Genomic DNA, 24,901 nt, shown 5'->3' with positions numbered 1-24,901 from the left:
TTCCTATTTGCCCTCTCCCCTCTCCACCTTCCTCTCCCATCAGAGTCCATTGTCTTCAGCTCTTTGTTGCTTCCACCTTTTGCCTCTCAGCTTCTGCTTCTATTTCCACTCTCCTCTCATCCATTTGCCTTTGACCCCAACTCACCTGGATCTGCTTAGCATGTGCCAGCTGTTGCCCTACTCCTTCCCCCCACCTTTTTATACTTGCTGTCTCTCCTCTATATTTCAGTCCAGATGAAAGGTTTTGACCCAAAATGTTTCTGTCTGCAGATGCTTGCCTGACCCACTGAGTTCCTCCACCAGCATCTTGTGTGGAGGAAACGTTCCTCCTTCCTTTTCTGATTTCCACAATATGTTTTAAAATACCAAGGAATTGTTTGTTTTTCTTGAGTATTCTTCATCCTTACCCATTTGGTGTAATGTAGAGAAATTGCTGGTTCTGTGAATAGAGGAGCGAATAGTGATCTGATGACGATAACAAATAGACTCAGACTCAATTTTGTCAGGCTGTATATTGGTCAATACCTGTCTGTGAAATTCTGTCGCGAGCCCTGTTCAGCTGACAACAGATAAAAATTGATCAGTAGAATCCCTGCCCATCCATTTTTTGACTTGGGACATTGTGAAATGTGTTGGTCAACATAAAGGCCCTCAAAGGATTATTTCAATCAATTATTTTGATTTAGTATTGATTTGAATTAATATTTTGGGTGGTGAGGAATGCTTTGAGTGACTTTGTACAGTTATATTGTTGCAGAATTATTGACATATGGCTAACTGATGTAATTTGAGTCACTTCGTTTGTTGCTATGGAGATTTCCATGTGATCTCAGTGAATTGATATTTCAGAAAATGTATGGATCTTGATGTTCCCCACTTGGTTGCTTTTACATAGGTGATCACTAAAGTCTGAATGATGAACTGACAGTGAACAGAACACCATGCAGTAATCACTTAAGATGGTTGGTTGTCCGTCATGTCTGACCATGTCCAAGACATGTTCTGTGCCTTGTTACGCCCTTCGCTCTCCTTCCTGGCCGTTGGATCTCACTTGCCCGGTCCACGGGAGCTGACTTTGCATGCTAGGATGGCCGTGTCCCTGTCTCACAGGGGTACGAGGCTGCAAGCTGCCCTCAGCTGCTTTAGTCTGCCTATTTAAGTGGTGTACCAGGGTGTGGCCACTGTCACATGCAAACAATTGCTTGACACCATAGGTGTGAGCTGCCCCAGAATGGACACAACAAACCCCTTCACCAGAGGTGCCACCCCATTCCTGGACACCCGTACATCCCATCACTTAAGATACCACACAAGTTAAGGGGATTTATTGTTTGCATATCTCATTACTGAAAATGTAAAAGATAAGGTTGAGGGGTAACCTTGTCCTAGAGCGAGTTTAAATTGTATAAAAAGAATTTGAATGATGCAGTACTAATTTTGCAGTGGCATGTTTTAATCATTTTGTATGTCATCATAGGTGATGAAGCTCCTTCATTCATGATGCCAAGAATAGTGAATGTAACCTCGTTGGCAACTGGGGAAGCCCCACTAATGAGTATAGAGGACATGAATAATTCCTATGCATTTGATACTCAGCCTCTTGACTTCAGCATGAAAGGGAGGAAACGACGTATATTGCAGGAACGGCTAAGTCTTACAACCAGTAAAAGATCAAGTTTGTCCATTGTGAAGAACAGCTCTCATCCAACTGGGAAGTCTACTGTACCTGATGAAAGTGAGGTCACGTCATGCCCTTTTTCATCTGAGGCTGAAGAATCCGAGTGTGCCCAAACACAGCAGATTGTAGCATCTCGTTCAGTGGATGCGGACAATATCAGTGAGTTGCCCAAAGCACTGGATTTGTCTAGCTTGCCTGACGGAACTGCAGTGTCTTGCACAGGGCAGGCTTGGACTCAGGAAGCGGCTCCAGGTGAGTCATCGACAGTAACTGAAATAATGCTTGGAGATAAATTGGAACTGCAGGTAATAGGTGGCCGAATGCAGACGTGCAGCATAGATAAAGCTGGGCAGAGTGACAGAGATGCAGAACTGTCCTCGTCTCAGCTCCTTGAACCATTATTGAAAGCAAATGGCTCAGCAGCTGGTGACATGGTGGATACTGAGGGTTATGAGCCATTCACTTCTCTTTTAAATGAACTTGCATTTTTAAATCAACAGTTCTCCGATGAAGAAAATCCAGATGTCTCTTCTGTGTCGGACCACAATGCATTGGGCTTTATTGACAGTGGAAACCAAGGGGACAGCCTGGATGAATTGTCATTGATCCATGGACCAGTACTGGTGGATATTGACAGTACTGATGGAACCACTGAACTAAAGCAGGTGGCAGGGAGGGAGAGTGGTGGCTCCACCAGCCCACTGGTGTTGCAGCTGGAAGAAGATGACTTGAATGTTGAGCAGTTACTTGGCAATGAAATGCCCGTAGACTCTCAGAGTGAATTGGATAATGGCACACTGGAATTGGAGGGCAACTCTATTAGTGGTTCAAGCAGTTCAGTAAATATTTCTCCTCCCCCACTCATCCATATGAAAGCAACCACCTCTTCAGCAAACACAGGGATATCAAGTTCTTTGGATATGCTTTGGAGACCAATGCCTAAGCTGGCACCCCTTGGCATTGCTTGGGGAGCTGGGAAAGGTGTATCATCAGTACAGGTTGAGTCAAGGTCTGAGGATTCTCCAGAAACTAACAAACCAATGCCTGCTTTGGCACGGATCTCTTCCCCACAACAAAACAGCATGGGGGGTCCAGAGTTTGCTTCAGGAGAACACTAGTACTTTTTTTTTGCTTCTTATCATCTCATAATTTTACAAATCTCTCCAATGGGGAGTTGAAATATGAAATTAAGCTTTCTTTGGAGGTCCATGGTGATCATGCACTGTATTATTAAAATAATGAGTTCAGTTTTGGTTAATGGATCTGATGTACAGTTTCTGGCTTTTGTCCATCATGAAGTTGCACAGATCACGGCAAAACACTGTAGTCTATAATTTCTAGATATTCTTAGCTAGATCTTGCCTAGTGGAATCTTCCATTTCAGTCATTTCAGGACCTTGTGCAGTTTTCAGCCTAACCACCTTAAGCATGAAGATTCCAAGCATAACTTTTTGGGGAGGTATACGTAACTTGTATAAATGAAATTTTGAGCTTTGCTTTCCAGAGCAATCATTGAACTGTAGTACAAACTGTCCTTTTCTGTGTTTTGGTAACCTATTGTTCCGAATGACTGAACGGTTAGTGTGTTTTAAATGCACCAAACCTACCGTTTGAATTTCTTAATTTTGGAACAGATGAGATTTAAATAGTGTACGTCTTAAAACTAATGAAGATGAATTATGTTGTGCAGCACAAAATAGAGGGACAAAATCTAATGTCTGGTGTGTATTAAAAGATGTGTAAATACTATATTTCACTATGGTTTTTAAAATATGTAGCAGAAACTTAAGTTTTTTTTTTGTTTTGTCAAGATCTCACTATTTTTTTAGATAATTCATACTGCATACACAGCCCTCATTAGAACCTCCTGTGGTAAGAGGGCATGTGTGGCCTTGCAATAAAACAGGTAAAATCAATACTTTGTGTTACAGTCATTTTACGCATTATTGTTCTGTATCAGGCGCTGCAATGAAGGGAGTTATTAGACAAGGAATTGCTTAATTGCCTTTTCATGATTGTAATTTTGCCTTCGCATTGTCTGTGGAAGTCCCATTTAATTTCATGGTTTACAGAACTTCCACTGTGTAACACTATGCCGTCTCAATTTCAGCTTGGTGTATCTTGCCAGTCTTGAAAATTTCAACAGTTGTCACTGACTATTGAGTTCCTAACATAACAATGGTCAGTAAAATGAGATGCTTTGACCAACAGCAACAGACTGGAATCTCAAGTCTGGGAAACTTGAGAGTGATCTTGACTTCCACGGTTGATCATGTGTATAAGATTGTATTTGAGGTTGCAGGATGTCCCAGATCTTGGCAAGAGCAAAGAAAGCCACTTATTTGTTAACAATTTAAATAGAATGATTTCAGGAGAAAATTGGATTAGTAAAATTTTATTCTGTGTCACTTCTAGATAAGGGGAAGTTAAAAATCATCTAGAGACAAATAGGGGCAGGAAAAGGGCTTGACCAACAAAGATCCCACAAAAAACTCAAATTGAAGTTTCTAATGTAGGGGATCCTAACCTTTTTGATGTCATGAACCCCTCCCATTAACCAAGGGGTTATGGACCCAGGTTGGAAACCCTTCTTCTAATGGGTGCTGACTCTGAATAAATGTATAATTCTCCGCCCTGGGAGCTTTGAAGACATTTTGCAAAAGTTTTCATATAAATTCTGACTGGGAGTGGATGACTGTGTCACTGTTGAAGTTTATTCCAAATATGAATTAGGGGACATTGCCTCAAGATTCAGGGGAGAAGATTTAGGATGGAGATGAGGAGAAACTGTTTTTCCCAGAGAGTGGTGAATCTGTGGAATTCTCTGCCCAGGGAAGCAGTTGAGACTTCTTCACTAAATATATTTAAGATACAGTTAGATAAATTTTTACATAGTAGAAGAATTAAGGGTTATGGGGAAAAGGCAGGTAGATGGAGCTGAGTTTACGGACAGATCAGCTATGATCTTATTTTATGACGGGGCAGGCTGAATGGGCTGGATGACCTACTCCTGCTATTTCTTATGTTCTTATGATGCTGCAGTCAAATCATTATTCACTTAACTAAGTCTCCATATGTTTTTTTAAAATAATAAACCTTTTCTCTTAATCCCACCACTTCCTATCTCCCATGCCCAGTCCTTCCACAATCTAGGCTATGATTAATCCATAGCCCCATTAAGACCAAGACCCAAAACAAATTAGAACCTACTGTACAATATTATAGTCAAATTTGAGGTGTTATTTGAAAGTATTGCTTTGTTTCTTTCAAGAATAATAGAAATATTTCTTCCATTTCTTTGATCAACCAAGAATTCCAACTAATAAGTTATTGAAACATTTGGCATAGGTGCAATTTATTATTTAAAACCCTGCACTTTGTTGTATGCTTTTCTGTTGAAGATTCATGCTGTAATTTGTGATTCTCTAATATAATTTAGTTTCAACCTCAGATGACAAGGACACATTTCTTTGATAATATCTATCTGCATGCAACTAAGTAACTTGATAGAACCACCATGTCTATTTGTATAAGCACGTTGGTTGCTCAGTGACTTCACTGGTGTCAATGCTATTTAGAGTACTTCAGCAGAGAAGTTCCATGCCATATTATTGGTAGAGAATTTCCTCCATCAACTTGCACATTGTACCTTCTCATTGATTGTATTCTTACCCTGCACATGTACATTTCATCAGAAAATGTCAGAGAAAGGATATTGAATTGGCAAACTGATTGCTGCTGAATTGGGGACACAGAAAGGGGAATGTGAGATTATTGAGGCTTGCGAAAGACAGATGGCAGTAGAAAATGGCATGGAAAATCTGAGTAAAATGCATTTGGTAATGCTGTATGGCCCATCAAGACCTTGCTGACTATCAGGCCTCTATTAACACACATCCCATTTTACTCTCCCCACATTCTCAACTCCACTTCCCCAAATTCTACCACTAACCTACATACTGGGACAATTCACAGTTGCTGTGAATCTACATGTCTTTCAGATGTGCTGATGCTCCAGTTTCCTCCCATATGTTCAAGGTGGATTTTTTAACACTTTCATAACCAAGCCAATCTGTAGTGAAAGTTTTAGCTTATCCACATTCCTATTTTCTGAAGAGTAATTCTTTAGTTTGAGCATTAGGATGTATCAGTCACATTCAGTCATTAAAAGTGATGGAGCATTTTCCTTTGATTATCAGTCAATACTGCCTTGTTCCTCAAAGTTATTTGAATATGGCAACTAAAAGCAGGAATAGATAATTTATCTATGGAGCCTTCGTACTGTTTATTACATTCTTGACCATCTGACTTTGGCTTCAACTCCATTCCTGCCTGCTCATTGCAGACTCTGATTTTCCCTTACTGCAGTCCAAAAATCTTTCTCAGCCTTGAATACATTCTCCACATTTCTAACCTAAAGAATATAAATGATGCATGATCATCAGAGCAGGAATTTCTTTTCATCTATGTCTAAGATGGTATCCCTTTAAGTGCTGAAACTATACCTGTCCTAGATTACTCAGTAATATCTTAAAATAAACATTTCAGCATTTACCTGGTCAGAATATTAAAATTAAATAAGATGTCACCTCATTCTAACCTCCAGTGAATATCAACCCAACCTGTTCAGATGTTCCTTATAAGGCAAATTCTTCATCCCAGAATTGAACCTGAAGAGTTTTCTCCTATCATCTCCAGTATATCCCTGTTAGTATTCAAAGCAAGGTCACTGAACTTGTGGCACAAATATGTACAAAGGATATGATTTAGTGACCATTGCAGAAACATGTTATAGGGTGGAGATGATTGTGAATTAAATATCCAAGGATATCGCGTTATATGGTAGGATAGGCAGGAAAGTAAGGGTGGTAGGGTAGTGCTCTTGATTAAGAGTGAAATTGTGACAATAGTGAGAAATGATACAAGATCTAAGGAGCAGAATGTTGTGCTCATCTGGTTAGATATTAGGAATAGTTAAGGGGAAGTCTCTGGTGATAGTTGTCTATAGGCCACCAAATAGCATTCAAGAAATATTGGATCCATGTAAGAATGGAACAGCAGTTCTCATGGGGGACTTTAACTTGCAGGTAGATTGGGCAAATCAAGGTGGTCGAAGTAACCTTGAGGCGGATTTCACAGAATTTCTACAGATGTACTGTGGAAAGCATTCTAACTGGCTGCATCACCATCTGGTATGGGGGAGGGTGGAACTGCACAGGATTAAGCTGCAAAGTTGTGAACTCAGTCAGCTCCATCATAGGCACTAGCCTCCTCAGCATCCAGGACATTTTCAAGGAGTGATGCCTCAAAAAGGCAGCATCCATCATTAAGGACCCCTATCACCCAGGACATGGTTTTTTCTCATTGCTACCATCAGGGAGGAGGTACAGGAGCCTGAAAGTGCGCACTCAACGATTCAGGAATAGCTTCTTCCTCTCTGCATCAGATTTCTGAATGAACATTGAACCCATGAACACTACCTCACTACTTTTTTTTATCTTTTTACATGATTTTTTAAATATATATATACTTATTGTAATTTATAGTTTATTATGTATTGCAAGTACTGCATAACAAATTTCACAACACGTCTTAATCGCTGTGGTTTGTAGATTTGGTCTACAATTCACATTTATGATGTGTTCTAGTTCTGGGTCGCTCTTTTCTCTTTTTGCTACTTTTGGGTGATTTTTGAATCGGAGTGGCCTGCAGAATATGAACACTGAGCTGATTTGAAATATGCCTTTTGATTTTGTATTTTATATTCTGTGTTTTCACTTGTTTTTGTTTTGTTGCAGTTTGTGCAATTTTTTGCTCGTGGGGATGAGTGGGGTTTAATTTGAACAGGTTGATCTTTTGTGGCTGTCTGTGGAGAAGATGAACTTCAGGGTTGATAATAAATATACTTTTAATCTTTGATATATGCCAGTGATATTAAACCTGATCCTCAATACATCAGTGATGGCTTTCTTGAACAGCACGTTAGTGAATCTACAAAGGAGAGTGCTATCATAGATTTCAACCTTTGCAGTTAGGAAAAAATTAATGATCTGGTAGTTAGGGATGCTCTTAAAAGAATGATCATTGTAAAGGAAATGGCCCAATTGGGAATTGAACTCTGGTTGCTGGGTTGAAAGTCCAGCAATCTACTACTAAGGATTGTGAATGAGCCCAATTGCAGAAAATATGATGCAGACAAGAGTTGATTTGTAGACTCAAAAGCAAGTTTTACTTTATTTAAGCCAAGATGGGCAAAAAAAAAATGGGTAAAAGCAGGCAACCAGTCCAACTCAGAAATGCAGTAATCCAAACACAAATTCAGTAATCTAAGATCTTGATGTACAAATAAGATCCAGAAATGGCAGGTAGTAAGAAGACATCAAAAACACAAAAAGACCCGAGAGAGAGAAAAAACGACAAACAAACAGAGGCTCTTGCTACTGACAAGATCACACTTTAAGACTGAGCAAGAAAAGGTACAGGAAGCAGATGTTAATTGGGAATATGTGCAATCCATTATCAGTGACAGAGTGCAATCAGTTCTGGGGGGAAAAAAACCCTTTGGGAACAATGTCTACCCCTGCTGGCCAACCCCAGAAAAGAGCGGAGTCCTAACAGGAACCCCCTCCGGAAACGGCTTCTGAAATTCCCCGGGGGATGCAGGGTGACAATGACAGCAATGGAACTGAATAAGATCAGAATCCAATATATCTTGTGCTGGAACCCAAGAGTGTTCTTCAGTCCCATAACTCTCTCAGTCCGCTAAATACTAGATACACAGACCCAGGCAGACTAAATAGGTTGGATGTGGATGGGAGGGGGATGCAGCTTGCAGTCGGAGCCAGGGGACTGGTGACCACAGGCCTAAGATTAAATGTGAGGTTAATCTGCATCAATCAGGAGGTGATAGATCACAGGATTTATCCTCCTCAACTCCCTGAATGGACCAATGTAAACCAAGGAGCCTGTTTGTAGAGAGCTAAACCTCTTGCCCAGGGTGATAGGATGGTGTTGTCCTAGAGCTGTTGACACTGAAAAGCCCGTTGCAGAGCCAACCTGACCTTCCTCCAAAGTCTGCTGGCAGTGTCAAGTGCACCTCTGTGCTGAAGCCATGCCCACTTCAGCTTCCTGACCCTGGAACAGTCAAATGGGGACATTCCTGTGGAGAAGCAGTGCAGGGTGTTGTGAGCATACTCTGTCCACAGGATGTAACTGCTGCAGGAGGTGGGATTGGTGGAAGTGAAGCATTAAAAAGTTGTCTTGAGGTGCTGGTTAATCCTCTGTTTGACCATTGGACTTGCAAGGAAAGCTAGAGACGAGGCTAACTGATACCCCAATCAATTGGCAGAATGCCCACCAGAACTGAGAAGTGAACTGTGGTCCAGTCTGAAACAATGTCCCGTGGAAAGCCAAAAGTTTGAAAAATATGCTGACAGATTAGTTTCGCAGTCTCATGGGCTGAGGAAAGTTTGGGCGGGGGAATGAAACGACAGGCTTTAGACAAATTGATCAACAATCACAAGTGTAACTATTACAGTGAGGATGGGAGCCCCATAAAGAAGTGCATGGACATGTGGGACCAGTGTCATTTCGGGGTGGGTAGTTGGTGAAGCAGGCCATGAAGATGTTGTTGGGAGTTATTACTCCAGACAAGTAGAGCAGGCAGGAACAAAAGCATGAATGTCTGCCTCCATGTTGGGTTACCAAAAAAGTCTCTTGAAGTCCACTGTCTGAGAGGACATTGGGTGGCCAGTGAAGTGAGAACAATACTAACAAAAAGTCGACCGGAAAGGCCATTACCTGAATCTGGTACCTCCATGTCATACTTGCCAGACCACAGTCTCTACTTCCCAGCGAACCTGGAGTCACTGAGCCTGGAATCCGAAGCAATGGGCTCAGGGTCCTTTTCTGGAACACTGTGGGAAGGGCATCTGATTATAGATTTTCCAATCCAGGATAGTAAGACAGGACAAAATTGAACCTGTTGAAAAATTGAGCCCATCGGGCCTGATGGGGGTTTAATCTTTTGGTTTGCTGAATGTACTCCTGGTTTTTCTGGCCAGTTCAAACAATGAAGGGATGCTGGGCCTCCTCCAGCCATTGTCACCACCCTTACAAAGCCAATTTGATAGCCAACAGTTCCCTGTTACCCACAGCTTTCTTTAGGTGTAAGACGAGTCATAGATAGAGCTTATTGTCCAGGTGTTTGTTTACAACACTACTCTTCCCACATCTGACATATTCACTTCAACTGTGAAGGGGAGAGTAGGATCATGGAGGACTAGGACTGGGGCAGTAGTGAAACGCTTGAGCTCTCTGCTTCAGTGGCCCAGGTGAACTGGGTTGTGGACTTCTTGGTCAGGGCAGTGAGAGGGGCTGCTCTAGAGCTGAAGTTATGGATGAATCATTGGTAAAAGTTGGCAAAATCAAGGAAGCATTGTACCTGCTTGATAGAAGAGGGTTATGGCCAGTCCATGATTGCTTTCTGAGATCCATCTGGATGCTACCCTTGCAGATGATGAACCATGTGGAGGAGACCTCAAACACATGGATTTCAAATTTCTCAGGTTTCACCTAAACTTAGCTCTTGGAGGCGCTGGAGGACTCATCTTTGATGGCATCTGAAAGCACCTGTTGAAAAGCAGCAATAAGCACCTGACACACAAATTGCTGGTGAACACAGCAGGCCAGGCAGCATCTATAGGAAGAGGTACAGTCCACGTTTTGGGCCAAGACCCTTCGTCAGGAATAACTGAAAGAAGAGATAGTAAGAGATTTGAAAGGGGAAGGGGGAGATCCAAAATGATAGGAGAAGGCAGGAGGGGGAGGGATGGAGCTAAGAGCTGGAAAGTTGATTAGCAAAAGGGATGTGAGGCTGGAGAAGAGAGAGAATCATGGGATGAGAGACCTAGGGAGAAAGAAAGGGGGAGGGGAGCCCAGAGGATGGGCGAGGAGTTATAGTGAGAGGGACAGAGGGAGAAAAAAAATAATAAATAGATAAGGGATGGGGTTGGAAGGGGAGGTGGGGTACTAACGGAAGTTAGAGAAGTCAATAGAACATAGAACACAGTACAGGCTCTTCGGGCCACAATGTTGTACCGACCCTTAAACCCTGCCTCCTATATAACCCCCCCTCCAACTTAAATTCCTCCATATACCTGTCTAGTAGTCTCTTAAATTTCACTAGCGTATCTGCTTCCACCACTGACTCAGGCAGTGCATTTCATGCACCAACCACTCTGAGTAAAAAGCCTTCCTCTAATACCCCCTTTGAACTTCCCACCCCTTACCTTAAAGCCAGATCCTCTTGAATTGAGCAGTGGTGCCCTGGGGAAGAGGAGCTGGCTGTCCACTCTATCTTTCCTCTTAATATCTTGTATGCCTCTATCATGTCTTCTCTCATTCTCCTCTACAGAGAGTAAAGCCCGAGCTCCCTTAATCTCTGATCATAATGCATACTCTCTAAACCAGGCAGCATCCTGGTAAATCTCCTCTGTACCCTTTCCAGTGCTTCCACATCCTTCCTAAAGTGAGGCGAACAGAACTGGACACAGTACTCCCAAGTGTGGCCTAAACAGAGTTTCGTAGAGCTGCATCATTACCCCACGACTCTTATACTCTATCCCTTGACTTATGAAAGCTAACACTCCATAAGCTTTCTTAACTACCCTATCTACCTGTGAGGCAACTTTCAGGGATCTGTGGACATGTACCCCCAGATTCCTCTGCTCCTCCACACTACCAAGTATCCTGCCATTTACTTTGTACTCTGCCTTGGAATTTGTCCTTCCGAAGTGTACCACCTCACACTTCTCTGGGCTGAACTCTATCAGCCACTTCTCAGCCCACTTCTGCATCTTATCAATGTCTCTCTGCAATCTTTGACAATCCTCTACACTATCTACAACACCACCAACTTTTGTGTCGTCTGCAAACTTGCCAACCCACCCTTCTACCCCCACATCTAGGTCGTTAATAAAAATCACGAAAAGTAGAGGTCCCAGAACCGATCCTTGTGGGACAACACTAACCACAACCCTCCAATCCAAATGTACTCCCTCCACCACGACCCTCTGCTTTCTGCAGGCAAGCCAGTTCTGAATCCACCTGGCCAAACTTCCCTGGATCCCATGCCTTCTGACTTCCTGAATAAGCCTACCGTGTGGAACCTTGTGAAATGCCTTACTAAAATCCATATAGGTCAAATCCACTGCATTACCCTTATCTATATGCCTGGTCATCTCAAAGAACTCTATCAGGCTTGATAGACATGATCTGCCCTTCACAAAGCCATGCTGACTGTCCCTGATCAGACCATGATTCTCTAAATGCCCATAGATCCTATCTCTAAGAATCTTTTCCAGCAGCTTTCCCACCACGGACGTGCTGCTACCAGGGGACCTATGCAATACTCCCAATAGAGTAACTGCTCCCTTTCTGTTCCTGACTTCCACCCATACTGACTCAAAAGAGGATCCTGCTACATTACCCACCCTTTCTGTAGCTGTAATAGTATCCCTGACCAGTAATGCCAACCCTCCTCCCCTTTCCCCCCTCTCTATCCCTTTTGAAGCACTGAAATCCAGGAATATTGAGAATCCATTCCTGCCCTGGTGCCAGCCAGGTCTCTGCAATGGCCATTACATCATAATTCCATGTATGATTCCAAGCTGTCAATGTTCATGCCATCAGGTTGGAGGCTACCCAGACGGAATATAAGGTGTTGTTCCTCCAACCTGAGTGTGGCTTCATCTTGACAGTAGAGGAGGCCGTGGATAGACATATCAGAATGGGAATGGGACGTGGAATTAAAATGTGTGGCCACTGGGAGATCCTGCTTCCTCTGGCAGACAGAGCGTAGGTGTTCAGCGAAACGGGTCTGCGTCAGGTCTTGCCAATATATAGAAGGCCGCACCAGGCGCACTGGACACAGTATATCACCCCAGCCGACTCACAGGTGAAGTGTCGCCTCACCTGGAAGGACTGTCTGGTGACTGAATGGTGGTAAGGGAGGAAGTGTAAGGGCATGTGTAGCACTTGTTCCGCTTACAAGGATAAGTGCCAGGAGGGAGATCTGTGGGAAGGGATGGGGGGGAAACAAATGGACAAGGGAGTCACATAGGAAGCGATCCCTGCGGAAAGCAGAAAGGGGGGGAGGGAAAGATGTGCTTAGTGGTGGGATCCCATTGGAGGTAGCAGAAGTTACGAAGAATTATATGTTGGACCCAGCGGCTGGTGGGGTGGTAGGTGAGGACAAGGGAAACCCTATCCCTAGTGGGGTGGCGGGAGGATAGGGTGGGAGCAGATGTGCATGAAATGGCAGAGATGCGTTTGAGGGCAGAGTTGATGGTGGAGGAAGGGAAGCCTCTTTCTTTAAAAAAAGGAGGATATCTCCCTCGTCCTGGAATGAAAAGCCTCATCCTGAGAGCAGATGCGGCGGAGACGGAGGAATTGCAAGAAGAGGATGGCATTTTTGCAAGAGACAGGGTGGGAAGAGGAATAGTCCAGGTAGCTTTGAGAGTCTGTAGGCTTATAGTAGACATCAGTAGATAGGCTGTCTCCAGAGACAGAGACAGAAAGATCAAGAAAGGGGAGGGAGGTGTCGGAAATGGACCAGGTAAACTTGAGGGCGGGTTGAAAGTTGGAGGCAAAGTTAATGAAGTCAATGAGCTCAGCATGCGTGCAGGAAGCAGCACCAAAGCAGTCGTCGATGTAGCGATGGAAAAGTGGGGGACAGCTACCAGTATAGGCTGTGTAGGCGTATAAGATGATGAGATGATGATCATGTGGATAGTCAGAGGCTTTTTCCCAGAGCTGAAATGGCTAACACGAGAGGGCGCAGTTTTAAGGTGCTTGGAAGTAGGTACAAAGGAGACGTCAGGGGCGAGTTTTTTAAGAGAGGGTGTTGAGGGCATGGAATGGGTTGCTGGCGACGGTGGTGGAGGTGGGTACAATAGGGTCTTTTAAGTGACTCCTGGATAGGTACATGGAGCTTAGAAAAATAGAGGGCTAAGGGTAACCCGAGGTAATTTCTAAAATAAGTACATGTTCAGCAGAGCATCGTGGGCCGAAGGACCTGTATTGTGCTGTAAGTTTACTATGTTTCTATGATTCAAACTTTCCTCGAAGACCATTACAAATTAACTGGCTAACTCAGAAATACTGGCACTGTCTCTGTCGACCCATTTGTCTGTACAAAAAATGTCCTACAATGGTATCTGTCCTTCGGGTGGGGTTCCACGAGCATCTTCCATTGTGCTCCTCACCGCATCGCTAGGGTTGCCAACTTTCTCACTCCTAAATAAGAGACAAAAGTAGCAGTCAAATATGGGACACTTGTGTTTACCCTGAGAAAGACTACCATGACCATGAAGCCTTGCGCGGGCACCTGTGTGCGCATGCGTGTACGTGCCGATATTTTCCCCCACAAATCGGTAATTTGGCTTAATCTTCCCGACTACACTGTACATACATTATTTCTACTTTATATAGGCTCTGTACTTATCATATCATTCCTGCTTTTACTATATGTTAGTGTTATTTATTTTAGGTTTTATGTGTTATTTGCTATGATTTGGTAGGTTATTTTTAGGGTCTGGGAACGCTCAAAAATTTTTCCCATATAAATTAATGGTAATTACTTCTTTGCTTCACGCCATTTTGGCACGAAAGGTTTCATAAGAATGCTCTACCTTAGCGGGGGAAATACGGGACAAGGGCGGTCCCGTATGGGACAAACCCATGTAGCCCAATATATGGGATGTCCCGGCTAATACGTGACAGTTGGCAACCCTATTTCTCACCCATCTCTAGCAAAAGAGCCCCAAAAGCCCACATTCTCCTAGAAACTGGATGCCGCCATTTTCTCTCGATGACTCATGGCGTACCATTGGACAGAATGTTATCAAGGTGTGGTAAACCATATATATGTTGTAACTGGGTTATCTGTCTGGACACGCCCCTCTGCTGACTGCCCCTGTGGCTCCTCCCAGAGACCCCTGAATAAAGCTGATTTCCCCCTGCTCCTCCTCCTCAGTCCAGGGACAGACACTCAGCATGCTGGAAGTCACATTTTACTGCGAATAAAAGCCTTTCAGTATTTACCCTACTTCAGTCTTTTGGAGTAATTGAAGGTGCATCAATTTTATTTGCAGTAATTTTAAAGCATGGAATGTGCTCTGAGACCCAACAAGTTAGATCTCGATCTACAAACACCTGAAGCTGGAAACGCTTTCGAACTCTGGCTGGCCTGCTTCGAATCGTACCTAGAGGAGATTAAAACGACGGACTCCACAGCGAAGCACAGAGTTCTACTCTCCAGGGTCAGTCCACGGGTCTACTCGATGATCAGAGACCAGCTGTGCTACGACGGCGCGATGAGTGCACTCAAAGGAGAATACCTGCAGCCGCTAAACACCGTCTCTGCGCAGCACTGATTAGCGACCCAGCACCAGCGGCCTGGGGAATCGAGTGTCGAGTTTGTCCGGACGCTACAGATGCTCGTGCGGGACTGCGATTGCCAGGGCTTGACGGCAGGACAGCATGCAGAGCTCCTAGTGAGAGATGCCTTCGTCACGGGGACCAGGTCAGTGTATGTGCGCCAGTGGCTGTTGGAAAAAGCTGATCTTACCTTACGTTCGGCGATTGAGCTGGCCGACACGCTGGAGGCCGCTCTGCACAACTCAGGCTCTCCAGGCACACAAACCCCGATGGCCTCGTGGGCGCCGCAGACCCCGCAACCCGCCGGCGAATCGACCTCAGCTGCTGCCAGTTGCCAGTCTGCGAAGTGCTACTTCTGCAGACTCGAAAAGCACCCCTGGAAACACTGCCCGGCCCGAGAAGCTACCTGCTCCAGCTGCGGAAAGAAGGGCCACTTTGCCAAGGTCTGTAAGTCCAAACCGCGAGCGGGATTGAGCCGCGCCACGTGCGAGACATGGGGGTCGCCATCTTCCCTGCATGCCGCCACCACGTGCGAGACATGGGGGTCGCCATCTTGCTTGCCGCCATCTTCCCTGCACGCCACCACCACGTGCGAGACATGGGGGCGGCCATCTTGGTCGGCGCCACCTCCCACTGCCTACGACCAACGGGTGCTCACGGGGCACCCCACCGCGCCGGACCAAGACAGTGACTCAATCCTGGCCTCCGTGACCCTCGACCAAATCGCTCTCCACCAGCTCGCAAGGTCAATGATGGACATCCTGGTGGAGGGGCACAGGACAAGCTGCCTGTTTGACACAGACAGCATGGAGAGTTTTATCCACCCGGACACAGTGCAGCATTGTGGACTCGTGATATGGCCGGTAAGTCAGAGGGTTGCCATGGCATACAACAGACATCCGGAGGGGTTGTGCAGCGACGCTAGTGGTGCAGGGCACAGAATATCGAGACTTTACATTACTGGTCATGCCTCAACTGTGTGCCCCTGTGCTATTGGGGCTCGACTTCCAGAGCCACCTGAAAAGCGTGACAATGGAGTATGATGGGCCCCTCCCACCAATCACTATCGTAAATCCCCAGTTTTGTAGGAATACGTCACATACCCTGCTACTGACCACCCACACCCACCGACCCGCGCATCCCACCCAACATCATGCCAACAGCCACACTATCAACGCCACTTGCAGCCTCTCCAACCTCAGGATCCCTCCCTCACCGCTGTTCGCCAACCTGACCCCCGACTGTAAACCTGTGGCAACTAAAAGCAGGAGGTACAGCGCAGGGGACAGAGCTTTCATTAAGTCGGAGGTGCAGCGGCTGCTCAGGGAGGGTGTCACTGAGGCAAGCACAAGTCCTTGGAGGGCGCAGGTGGTCGATGTTCGGAACGGGGAGAAGAATAGGATGGTCGTGGACTATAGCCAGACCATCAATAGGTTCATGCAGCTCGACGCGTACCCTCTACCCCGCATCGCGGATATGGTCAATCAGATAGCACAGTACAAGGTGTACTCGACCAATAGACCTAAAATCCACTTACCATCAGTTCCCCATCCACCGGGAGGATCACCCTTACACCACCTTCGAGGCAGACGGCAGGCTTTATCAATTCCTGCGTGTCCCCTTCCGTGTCACGAATGGTGTATCTGTCTTCCAGAGGGCAATGGACCGGATGGTGGACCAGTGCCAACTGAAGGCCACGTTCCCATATCTGGATAACATCACCATCTGCGATCACGACCAGCAGGATCACGGCAACAACCTCCAAAAATTTTTCCAAGCGGCCAAAGCTTTCAATCTCACCTATAACAAGGACAAGTGTGTATTTGGGACCACCCGACTTGCTATCCTTGGGTGTGTCATGGAGAATGGAGTCATTGGCCCTGACCCTGACCGTATGTGCCCCTTGTTGGAACTCCCTCTTCCCAACACCCTCAGAGCCCTCAAAAGGTGCCTGGGCTTCTTTTCATATTACGCCCAATGGGTCTCTAACTACACAGACAAGACCCGCCCCCAGTCAAGTCCACCACATTCCCCCTCTCAGCCGAGGCCCGCGCGGCCTTCAGCCGCATAAAAAGGGACATTGTCAAAGCAGCAATGCATGCGGTGGATGAGACCATTCCCTTCCAAGTAGAGAGTGACACCTCCGACTTTGCACTGGCTGCTACCTTCAACCAGGCGGGAAGACCGGTGGTGTTCTTCTCCCATACCCTTCAAGGCCCTGAAATTCGGCACTCCGTGGTGGATAAAGAGGCCCAGGCCATAGTGGAAGCTATAAGGCACTGGAGGCACTATCTCGCCCGCAAAAAGTTCACCCTGCTAACTGACCAACGCTCAGTCGCATTCATGTTTAGTAACCTACAGCGGGGCAAAATCAAAAATGACAAAATTCTGAGGTGGAGAATCGAACTCTCCACCTTCAATTATGACATCATGTACAGGCCTGGGAAGCTCAACGAGCCCTCCAATGCCCTATCCCGGGGAAAGTGCGCCAGCGCGCAGATCAACCAGCTATATGCCCTACATGTAGACCTTTGCCACCCGGGGGTCACCCGGTTTTTCCACTTCGTGAAAGCCTGGAACCTGCCTTACTCCCTTGAGGAGATCAGGATGATGACCAGGGACTGCCAAGTCTGCGCAAAGTGCAAACCGCACTTCTACCAACCAGAAAAGGCACCACTCATCAAGGCCACCCGCCCCTTTGAGCAACTGAATGTTGACTTTAAGGCCCCCTTTCCTCCACTGACCACAATGTGTACTTTCTTAACGTTATCAATGAGTACTCGCGGTTCCCCTTCGCCATCCCCTGCCCCGACACCACTACCACGTCAGTTATAAAAGCCCTGCGCAAGCTCTTCACTCTGTTCAGATACCCATGCTATATCCACAGTGACAGAGGGTCCTCGTTTATGAGTGACGAGTTGCGCCAATACCTACTGGCTAGGGGAATTGCAACCAGTAGGACCACGAGCTATAATCCCCGGGGGAATGGACAGGTAGAGAAGCAGAATGGCACAGTGTGGAAAGCCACACTCTTAGCCCTCAGGTCAAAGGGACTGCCGGTCTCCCGCTGGCAGGAGGTCCTTCCCGAGGCACTCCACTCCATCCCCTCCCCGTTATGCACAGCCACCAATGCCAACCCTCATGAGCGGCTCTTTTCTTTTCCCAGAAAATCGACCACTGGAACCACCCTACCAACTTGGCTGACGTCCCCGGGGCCAGTGCTGCTCTGGAAACATGCAAGGAGCAATAAATACTCCCCAATAGTCGAGAGGGTTCACTTACTTCATGTGAACCCTCAGTATGCCTACGTGGTTTTACCTGATGGGCGGGAGGACACGGTCTCCATCTGTGACCTGGCACCCGCAGGAGCACCGGGCCCCTACCCTGAACACTCCGTGGTGACTATTGACCCCGTACCCACCAATGTATGTACCCATGAGACACTGCACACTCCAAGCCCTACACAGACACCACACGACACTCCCATACCGGGCGCGACGCACACGCACGAGGGATTACCGACGCCTAACGTGCTGACACCTGAAGTCAGGCCGGAGCCAGCACAATCACTGTCGCCGGTGCAATCACTGCCGTTGCTACGTAGATCACAGCGACGGACTCGACTGCCTGATAGACTTGACCTGTAAATATACTTCTTGTAAATATTGTCAGTCACTTCACCCCGCAGGACTCTTTTAAAAAAAGGAGGGGTGAATGTGGTAAACCATGTATATATGTTGTAACTGGGTTAACTGTCTGGACACACCCCTCTGCTGACTGCCCCTGTGGCTCCTCCCAGAGACCCCTGAATAAAGGTGATTTTCCCTTGCTCCTCCTCCTCAGTCCAGGGGCAGACACGCAGCATGCTGGAAGTCACATTTTACTGCGAGTGAAAGCCTTTCAGTATTTACCCTACTTCAGTCTTTTGGAGTAATTGAAGGTGTATCACAAGGTGAGCCCATTTGGCTGGTACGACGTGCCTAAGCTAATCAAATGACTCATTATCTTAAAATGAAATATTGGACTGTAAAATCTGATTAACAGGACACACTGCATTTTACAAAGAATCTGCAGAAAATAAAATACCCAACAGCATAACTGTAGTAGTACAATAAAACATGTTCTGAATCAGGGTATTACACTAGTACAAAATATAAAAACAGATAGTAAACGTTGTTTTAATTATATAAAACCAGAAGAGGGTGGCTAAAGTGAGCATAGGTTCCTTGGAACAAGAGAAGAAGGAATTACTATTGGGTAATGTGGTAATGGCCAAGGCCTTGAATTTTGTGTTAGTCTTCATGGTGGAGGACACATCTAGCATTTTAAAGGTAAATGTTATAGATGCAATGGGAGGTGAGGACCTTAATAAAGCACTGTCACTAAAAGAGGTAGTGATGAACAAACTAGTAGGCCCAAAGGTTCTGATGGGATATAACCCAGGGAACTGGAGAAGGTTAACATGCAAAAGGTTATCAAGAATACAGATGGAATGCTGAATTTAAGAGCAGGGTGGTTGTGCTGCAGCCGCACAGGATATGGTGAAGTCACAATTGCACTACTGCATGCAGTTCTGAAACCCTTACTTGAGGAAAGATGTACTTGGTTTGGGAAGTGTTGCAGAGGAGGTTTAGTAGATTTATTCTGGAGATGAGTAGGTTAACCCATGAGGAGAGATTAAGTCACCTGGGATTACACCACTGGAATTTAGAAGAATGAGAGGGAATCTTATAGAAACATATAAAGTTACAAAAGGAATTGATGAGATAGAGCAGGAAAGTTGTTTCCACCAGTAAATGAGAATAGAACTGAAATGGGAGGGCATATCCTCTATATTTGGTCGAATATATTTGGGATGGAGATCTGAAGAAACCACTGTTTCCAGATAGTAGTGAACCTGGAATTTCCTTCCTAGGGAAGCATTAGAGGTTAGCAAGCAAGCAACAGCCCATTACACCACTGGTGTCTAGGGCAGCAATGAAAGTACCCCATCTCTGGTAATGTTTTAGGGCCTCCTTCATCACGTCAGTAGCTTCCCCTCAGTTTTCACTACTGCCAGTCATGCAAATTCCTGGTGGAGACGCAGGAATACCGTCGCACTCTTCATTGCAGTTTCTGTAACAGTTTTGTTTGACCAGTCAGGGCGTTAGCCCTGAGCTGAGGACCAGTGGGTCACTCTTAGTCTGTCCTCTACCACTTGACCTGTTTGGCATGGGTGACCCTACCAAGAGGCAAAGCATAAAGCCCTGACTCCAGATAACGTAGCTCTCTGGGTCATTGAGACACACAAGCCTCCGAACCATGGCAAGGTTGTGGTCCATTGAAGGGAGTAGAGGCTACCTCATTAAATATATAGTTAGATCAATTTTTGCATATCAGGGAAATTACAGATTATGGGGAAAAGCCAGGTAAGTGAGGCTGTGTCCATAGCCAAATCAGCCATGATCTTATTGAATGGTGGAGCAGGCTCAATGGGCCAGATGGCCAACTCCTGCCCCTGTTTCTTATGTTTACAAAGTAAGCACATCAAAGCTGTACTCAGTGCTCCCAGTTTGTTCGCTCCAATTTTTGTGTTAAGACTTAACCATATTTATTTCTTAATCTCCAATAATTCCAACATTCCGCTTGCTGAGAGCTTGAAGATGTAGGACTGTCCACTGTATTTTCCTACACATAGGAAAAAGGAATCAAGAATAACATCCCTAGGAATGGATGAAATATTTAAGTCTTCAGCTTTGAACAGTGAGAAGTCAATAAGGATCGGGTGCAGAGTATTCCGAAGGGAGAAGGTGAACAGCCAGAAGCCTTGGTACACGTTGGTACCAATGACATAGGTAGAGAAAGGGAGGAAGTCCTGAGAAGAGAATTCAGGGAGTTAGGTAGGAAGCTCAGGATTGCTCCCTGTGCCATGTGCTAGCAAGTGCAAGAATAGCATAATCAGGCATATTAATATGTGGCTAAGAGACTGGTGTAGGGGGCAGGACTTCAGATTCCTGGATCATTGGGGCCTCTTCTGGGGGGGCGGGTGCGGGGAGGTACGACCTGTACAAAATGGACAGGTTACAGCTGAACCCAAAGGGATTTATTATCCTAGTGGGCACGTTTAATAGAGCTGTTAAGGAGGGTTTAAACTAATTTGGCCGGGGGATGGGAACCACAGTGATAGGGCTGAGGAAGGGGAAAACAGAAATAAATCAAAGATCGCGTGCAACAGAGATTATAGAAAGAATAGGCAGGAGATGAGGCTTAATCAAAGCCAGTGGCATGAGTTACAGGGCAATAGAGGCATGGTGCAGTTAAAACAGAAAGCAACAAATACTGGACTGAGAGTGTTGTATTTGAATGCACGCAACGCAAGGAATAAAATGGACGATCTTGAAATTCAGCTACAGGTTGGCAAATATGACGTTGTGGCCAACTCTGACACTTGGCTAAAGGATGGCTGCCATTGGGAGTTGAATGTCCAAGGACATACGGTGTATCAGAAAGATAGGTTAATAGGCAGAGGGGGTGGTGTGGCCCTGTCTATAAGAAATAATATTAAATCATTGGAAAGAGATGACATAGGGTTGGAAGGTGTAGAGTCTCTACGGGTTGAGTTAGAAATGGCAGGGGTAAAAGGACCCTAATGGCAGTTGTATACAGGCCTCCAAACAGCAGCCAGGATGTGGATTACAAATTACAGCAGCAGATAGAGAAGGCATGTCAGAAAGGCAATGTCATGATAATCGTTGGGAATTTTAACATGAAAGTTGATTGGGGAAACCAGGTCAGTACTGGACCTCAAGAGAGGAAATCTCTAGAATGACTAAGGGATGGCTTTTTTAGAACAACTTGTTGTTGAGCCCACTAGGGGATCGACTGTGCTGGATTGGGTGCTGTGTAATGATTTGGAGGTGATAAGAGAGCTTAAGGTTAAGGAACCCTTAGGGAACAGTGATCACAATATGATTGAGTTCACATTGAAATTTGAGAGGGAAAAAATAAAATCCAATGTGTCGGTATTTCAGTGGAATAAAGGAAATTGCAATGGCATGAGAGGAGGACTGGCCAAAGTTGACCAGAAAGGGACATTTGCAGGAAGGACAGCAGATCAGCAATGGCTGGAATTTCTGTGAAAAATGAGGGAAGTGCAAGACAGATATATTTCAAATAAGAAGAAATTTTTAAAGGGAAGAAGGACACAACCATGGCTAACAAGTGAAGTCAGTGCCAAAGTAAAAGCAAAAGAGAGGGCATACAAGGAAGCCAGAGCTAGTGGGAAGATAGGGGATTGGGGAGCTTTTAAAAACTTGCAGAAGGAAACTGGAGGAAACTAAGAAGGTCATTCGGAAGGAAAAGATGAATTATGAGAGGAAGCTGGCAACTAATATCAAAGAAGATACTAAAAGCTTTTGTAAGTATATAAGGGGTAAAAGAGAGTCAAGGGTAGATACAGGACCAATACAAAATGACACTGGAGATATTGTAATGAGAGATGCAGAGATGGCAGAGGAACTGAATGCGTATTTTGCATCAGTCTTCACAGTGGAAGACGCCTGCAGCACACTGGACATTCAAGAGGGTCAGGGAAGTGAAGTTTCTACAGTGAAAATTACGACTGAGAAGGTGCTCAGGAAGCTTAATGGACTGAAGGTGGATAAATCTTCTGGACCTGATGGAATGCACCCTCGGGTTCTGAAGGAAGAAGCTGGAGAGATTGCAAAGGTATTAATGACGATCTTTCAAGAATCGATAGGTTCTGGCATTGTACCAGATGACAGGAAAATTGCAAATGTTACTCCGCTATTTTCGAAGAGTGGGAGGCAGCAGAAAGGAAACTATATACCTGTTAGCCTGACATCAATGGTTGGGAAGTTGTTGGAATCGATTGTTAGGGATGAGATTACGGAGTACCTGGAGGCACCTGAAAAGCAAGGCCAAAGCCAGCATGGTTTCCTGAAAGGAAAATCCTGCCTGACTAACCTACTGCAATTCTTGAGGAAATTAGAAGCAGGGTAGACAAAGGAGATGCAGTAGACGTGGTGTACTTTGATTTTCAGAAGGCCTTTGACAAGGTGCCGCACATGAGGCTGCTTAGCAAGATAAGAGCCCATGGAATTACAGGGAAGTTACTAGAATAGGTGGAGCATTGGCTGGTCGGCAGAAAACAGAGAGTGGGAATAAAGGGATCCTATTCTGGCTGGCTGCCGGTTACCAGTGAAGTTGCACAGGGATCGGTGGTGGGACCGCTGCTTTTTACGATGTATGTCAATGATTTGGACTACGGTATTAATGGATTTGTGGCTAAATTTGCTGATGGTATAAAGATAGGTGGAGGAGTAGGTAGTGTTGAGGAAACAGAGAGCCTGCAGAGAGACTTAGATAGTTCAGGGGAATGGGTAAAGAAGTGGCAAATGAAATACAATGTTGGAAAGTGTATGGTCATGCACTTTGGTGGAAGAAATAAACGGGCAGACTATTAGAAACATAGAAACATAGAAAACCTACAGCACAATACAGGCCCTTCGGCCCATGAAGTTGTGCCGAACATGTCCCTACCTTAGAAATTACTGGGCTTACCCATAGCCCTCTGTTTTTCTAAGCTCCATGTACCTATCCAAAAGTCTCTTAAAAGACTCTGTCGTATCTGTTTCCACCACCGTTGCCGGCAGCCCATTCCACGCACTCACCACTCTCTGCGTAAAAAACTTACCCCTGACATCTCCTCTGTACCTACTCCCCAGCACGTTAAGCCTGTGTCCTCTTGTGGCTACTATTTCAGCCCTGGGAAAAAGCCTCTGACTATCCACGCGATCAATGCTTCTCATCATTTATACACCTCTATCAGGTCACCTCTCATCTTCTGACGCTCCAAGGAGAAAAGGCCGAGTTCACTCAACCTCCTTTCATAAGACATGCTCCCTAATCCAGGCAACATCCTTGTAAATCTCCTCTGCACCCTTTCTATTGTTTCCACATCCTTCCTGTAGTGAGACGACCAGAACTGAGCACAGTACTCCAAGTGAGGTCTGACCAGTGTCCTATATAGCTGCAACATTACCTCTCTGCTCCTAAATTCAGTTCCATGATTGATGAAAGTCAATACACCGTACGTCTTCTTAACCAGAGTCAACCTGCGCAGCTGCTTTGAACGTCCTGTGCGCTCGGACCCCAAGATCCCTCTGATCCTCCACACTGCCAAGAGTCTTACCATTAATACTATATTCTGCCATCATATTTGACCTACCAAAATGAACCACTTCACGCTTATCTGGGTTGAACTCCATCTGCCACTTCTCAGCCCAGTTCTGCATCCTATCAATGTCCCGCTGTAACCTCTGACAACCCTCCACACTATCCACAACACCTCCAACCTTTGTGTCATCAGCAAACTTATGAACCCATCCCTCCACTTCCTCATCCAGGTCAGTTATAAAAATCACAAAGAGTAGGGGTCCCAGAACAGATCCCCGAGGCATACCACTGGTCACTGACCTCCATGCAGAATATGACCCATCTACAACCACTCTTTGCCTTCCATGGGCAAGCCGGTTGTGGATCCACAAAGCAACGTCCCCTTGGATCCCATGCCTCCTTACTTTCTCAATAAGCCTTGTATGGGGTACCTTATCAAATGCCTTGCTGAAATCCATATACACTACATCTACTCTTTCTTCATCAATGTGTTTAGTCACATCCTCAAAAAATTCAATCAGGCTCGTAAGGCATGACCTGCCCTTGACAAAGCCATGCTAACTATTCCTAATCATATTATACCTCTCCAAATATTCATAAATCCTG

General features: G+C 45.4%; 1 protein-coding gene across 10 annotated transcripts in view; it reads left to right on the top strand.

The window, feature by feature from the left end:
* The window catches only part of mgaa (MAX dimerization protein MGA a), a 100,537-nt gene extending 96,943 nt beyond the window's left edge, over positions 1–3,594 (top strand). For 9 of the 10 annotated variants that reach the window (XM_072265146.1, XM_072265153.1, XM_072265176.1 and 6 more), the window contains one exon: positions 1,478–3,594. In XM_072265146.1, the coding sequence (XP_072121247.1) occupies positions 1,478–2,796 (1,319 nt within the window). In that variant the 3' untranslated portion in view covers positions 2,797–3,594. The remainder of the gene's footprint in view (positions 1–1,477) is intronic. The other variant, XM_072265184.1, reaches the window with a different exon arrangement.
* The last annotated feature ends 21,307 nt before the right edge of the window (positions 3,595–24,901 follow it).

This window comes from Mobula birostris, chromosome 1 (assembly GCF_030028105.1).
Source record: "Mobula birostris isolate sMobBir1 chromosome 1, sMobBir1.hap1, whole genome shotgun sequence".
Lineage (NCBI taxonomy): Eukaryota > Metazoa > Chordata > Chondrichthyes > Myliobatiformes > Myliobatidae > Mobula > Mobula birostris.
This window is presented reverse-complemented; position numbering and strand designations above follow the sequence as displayed.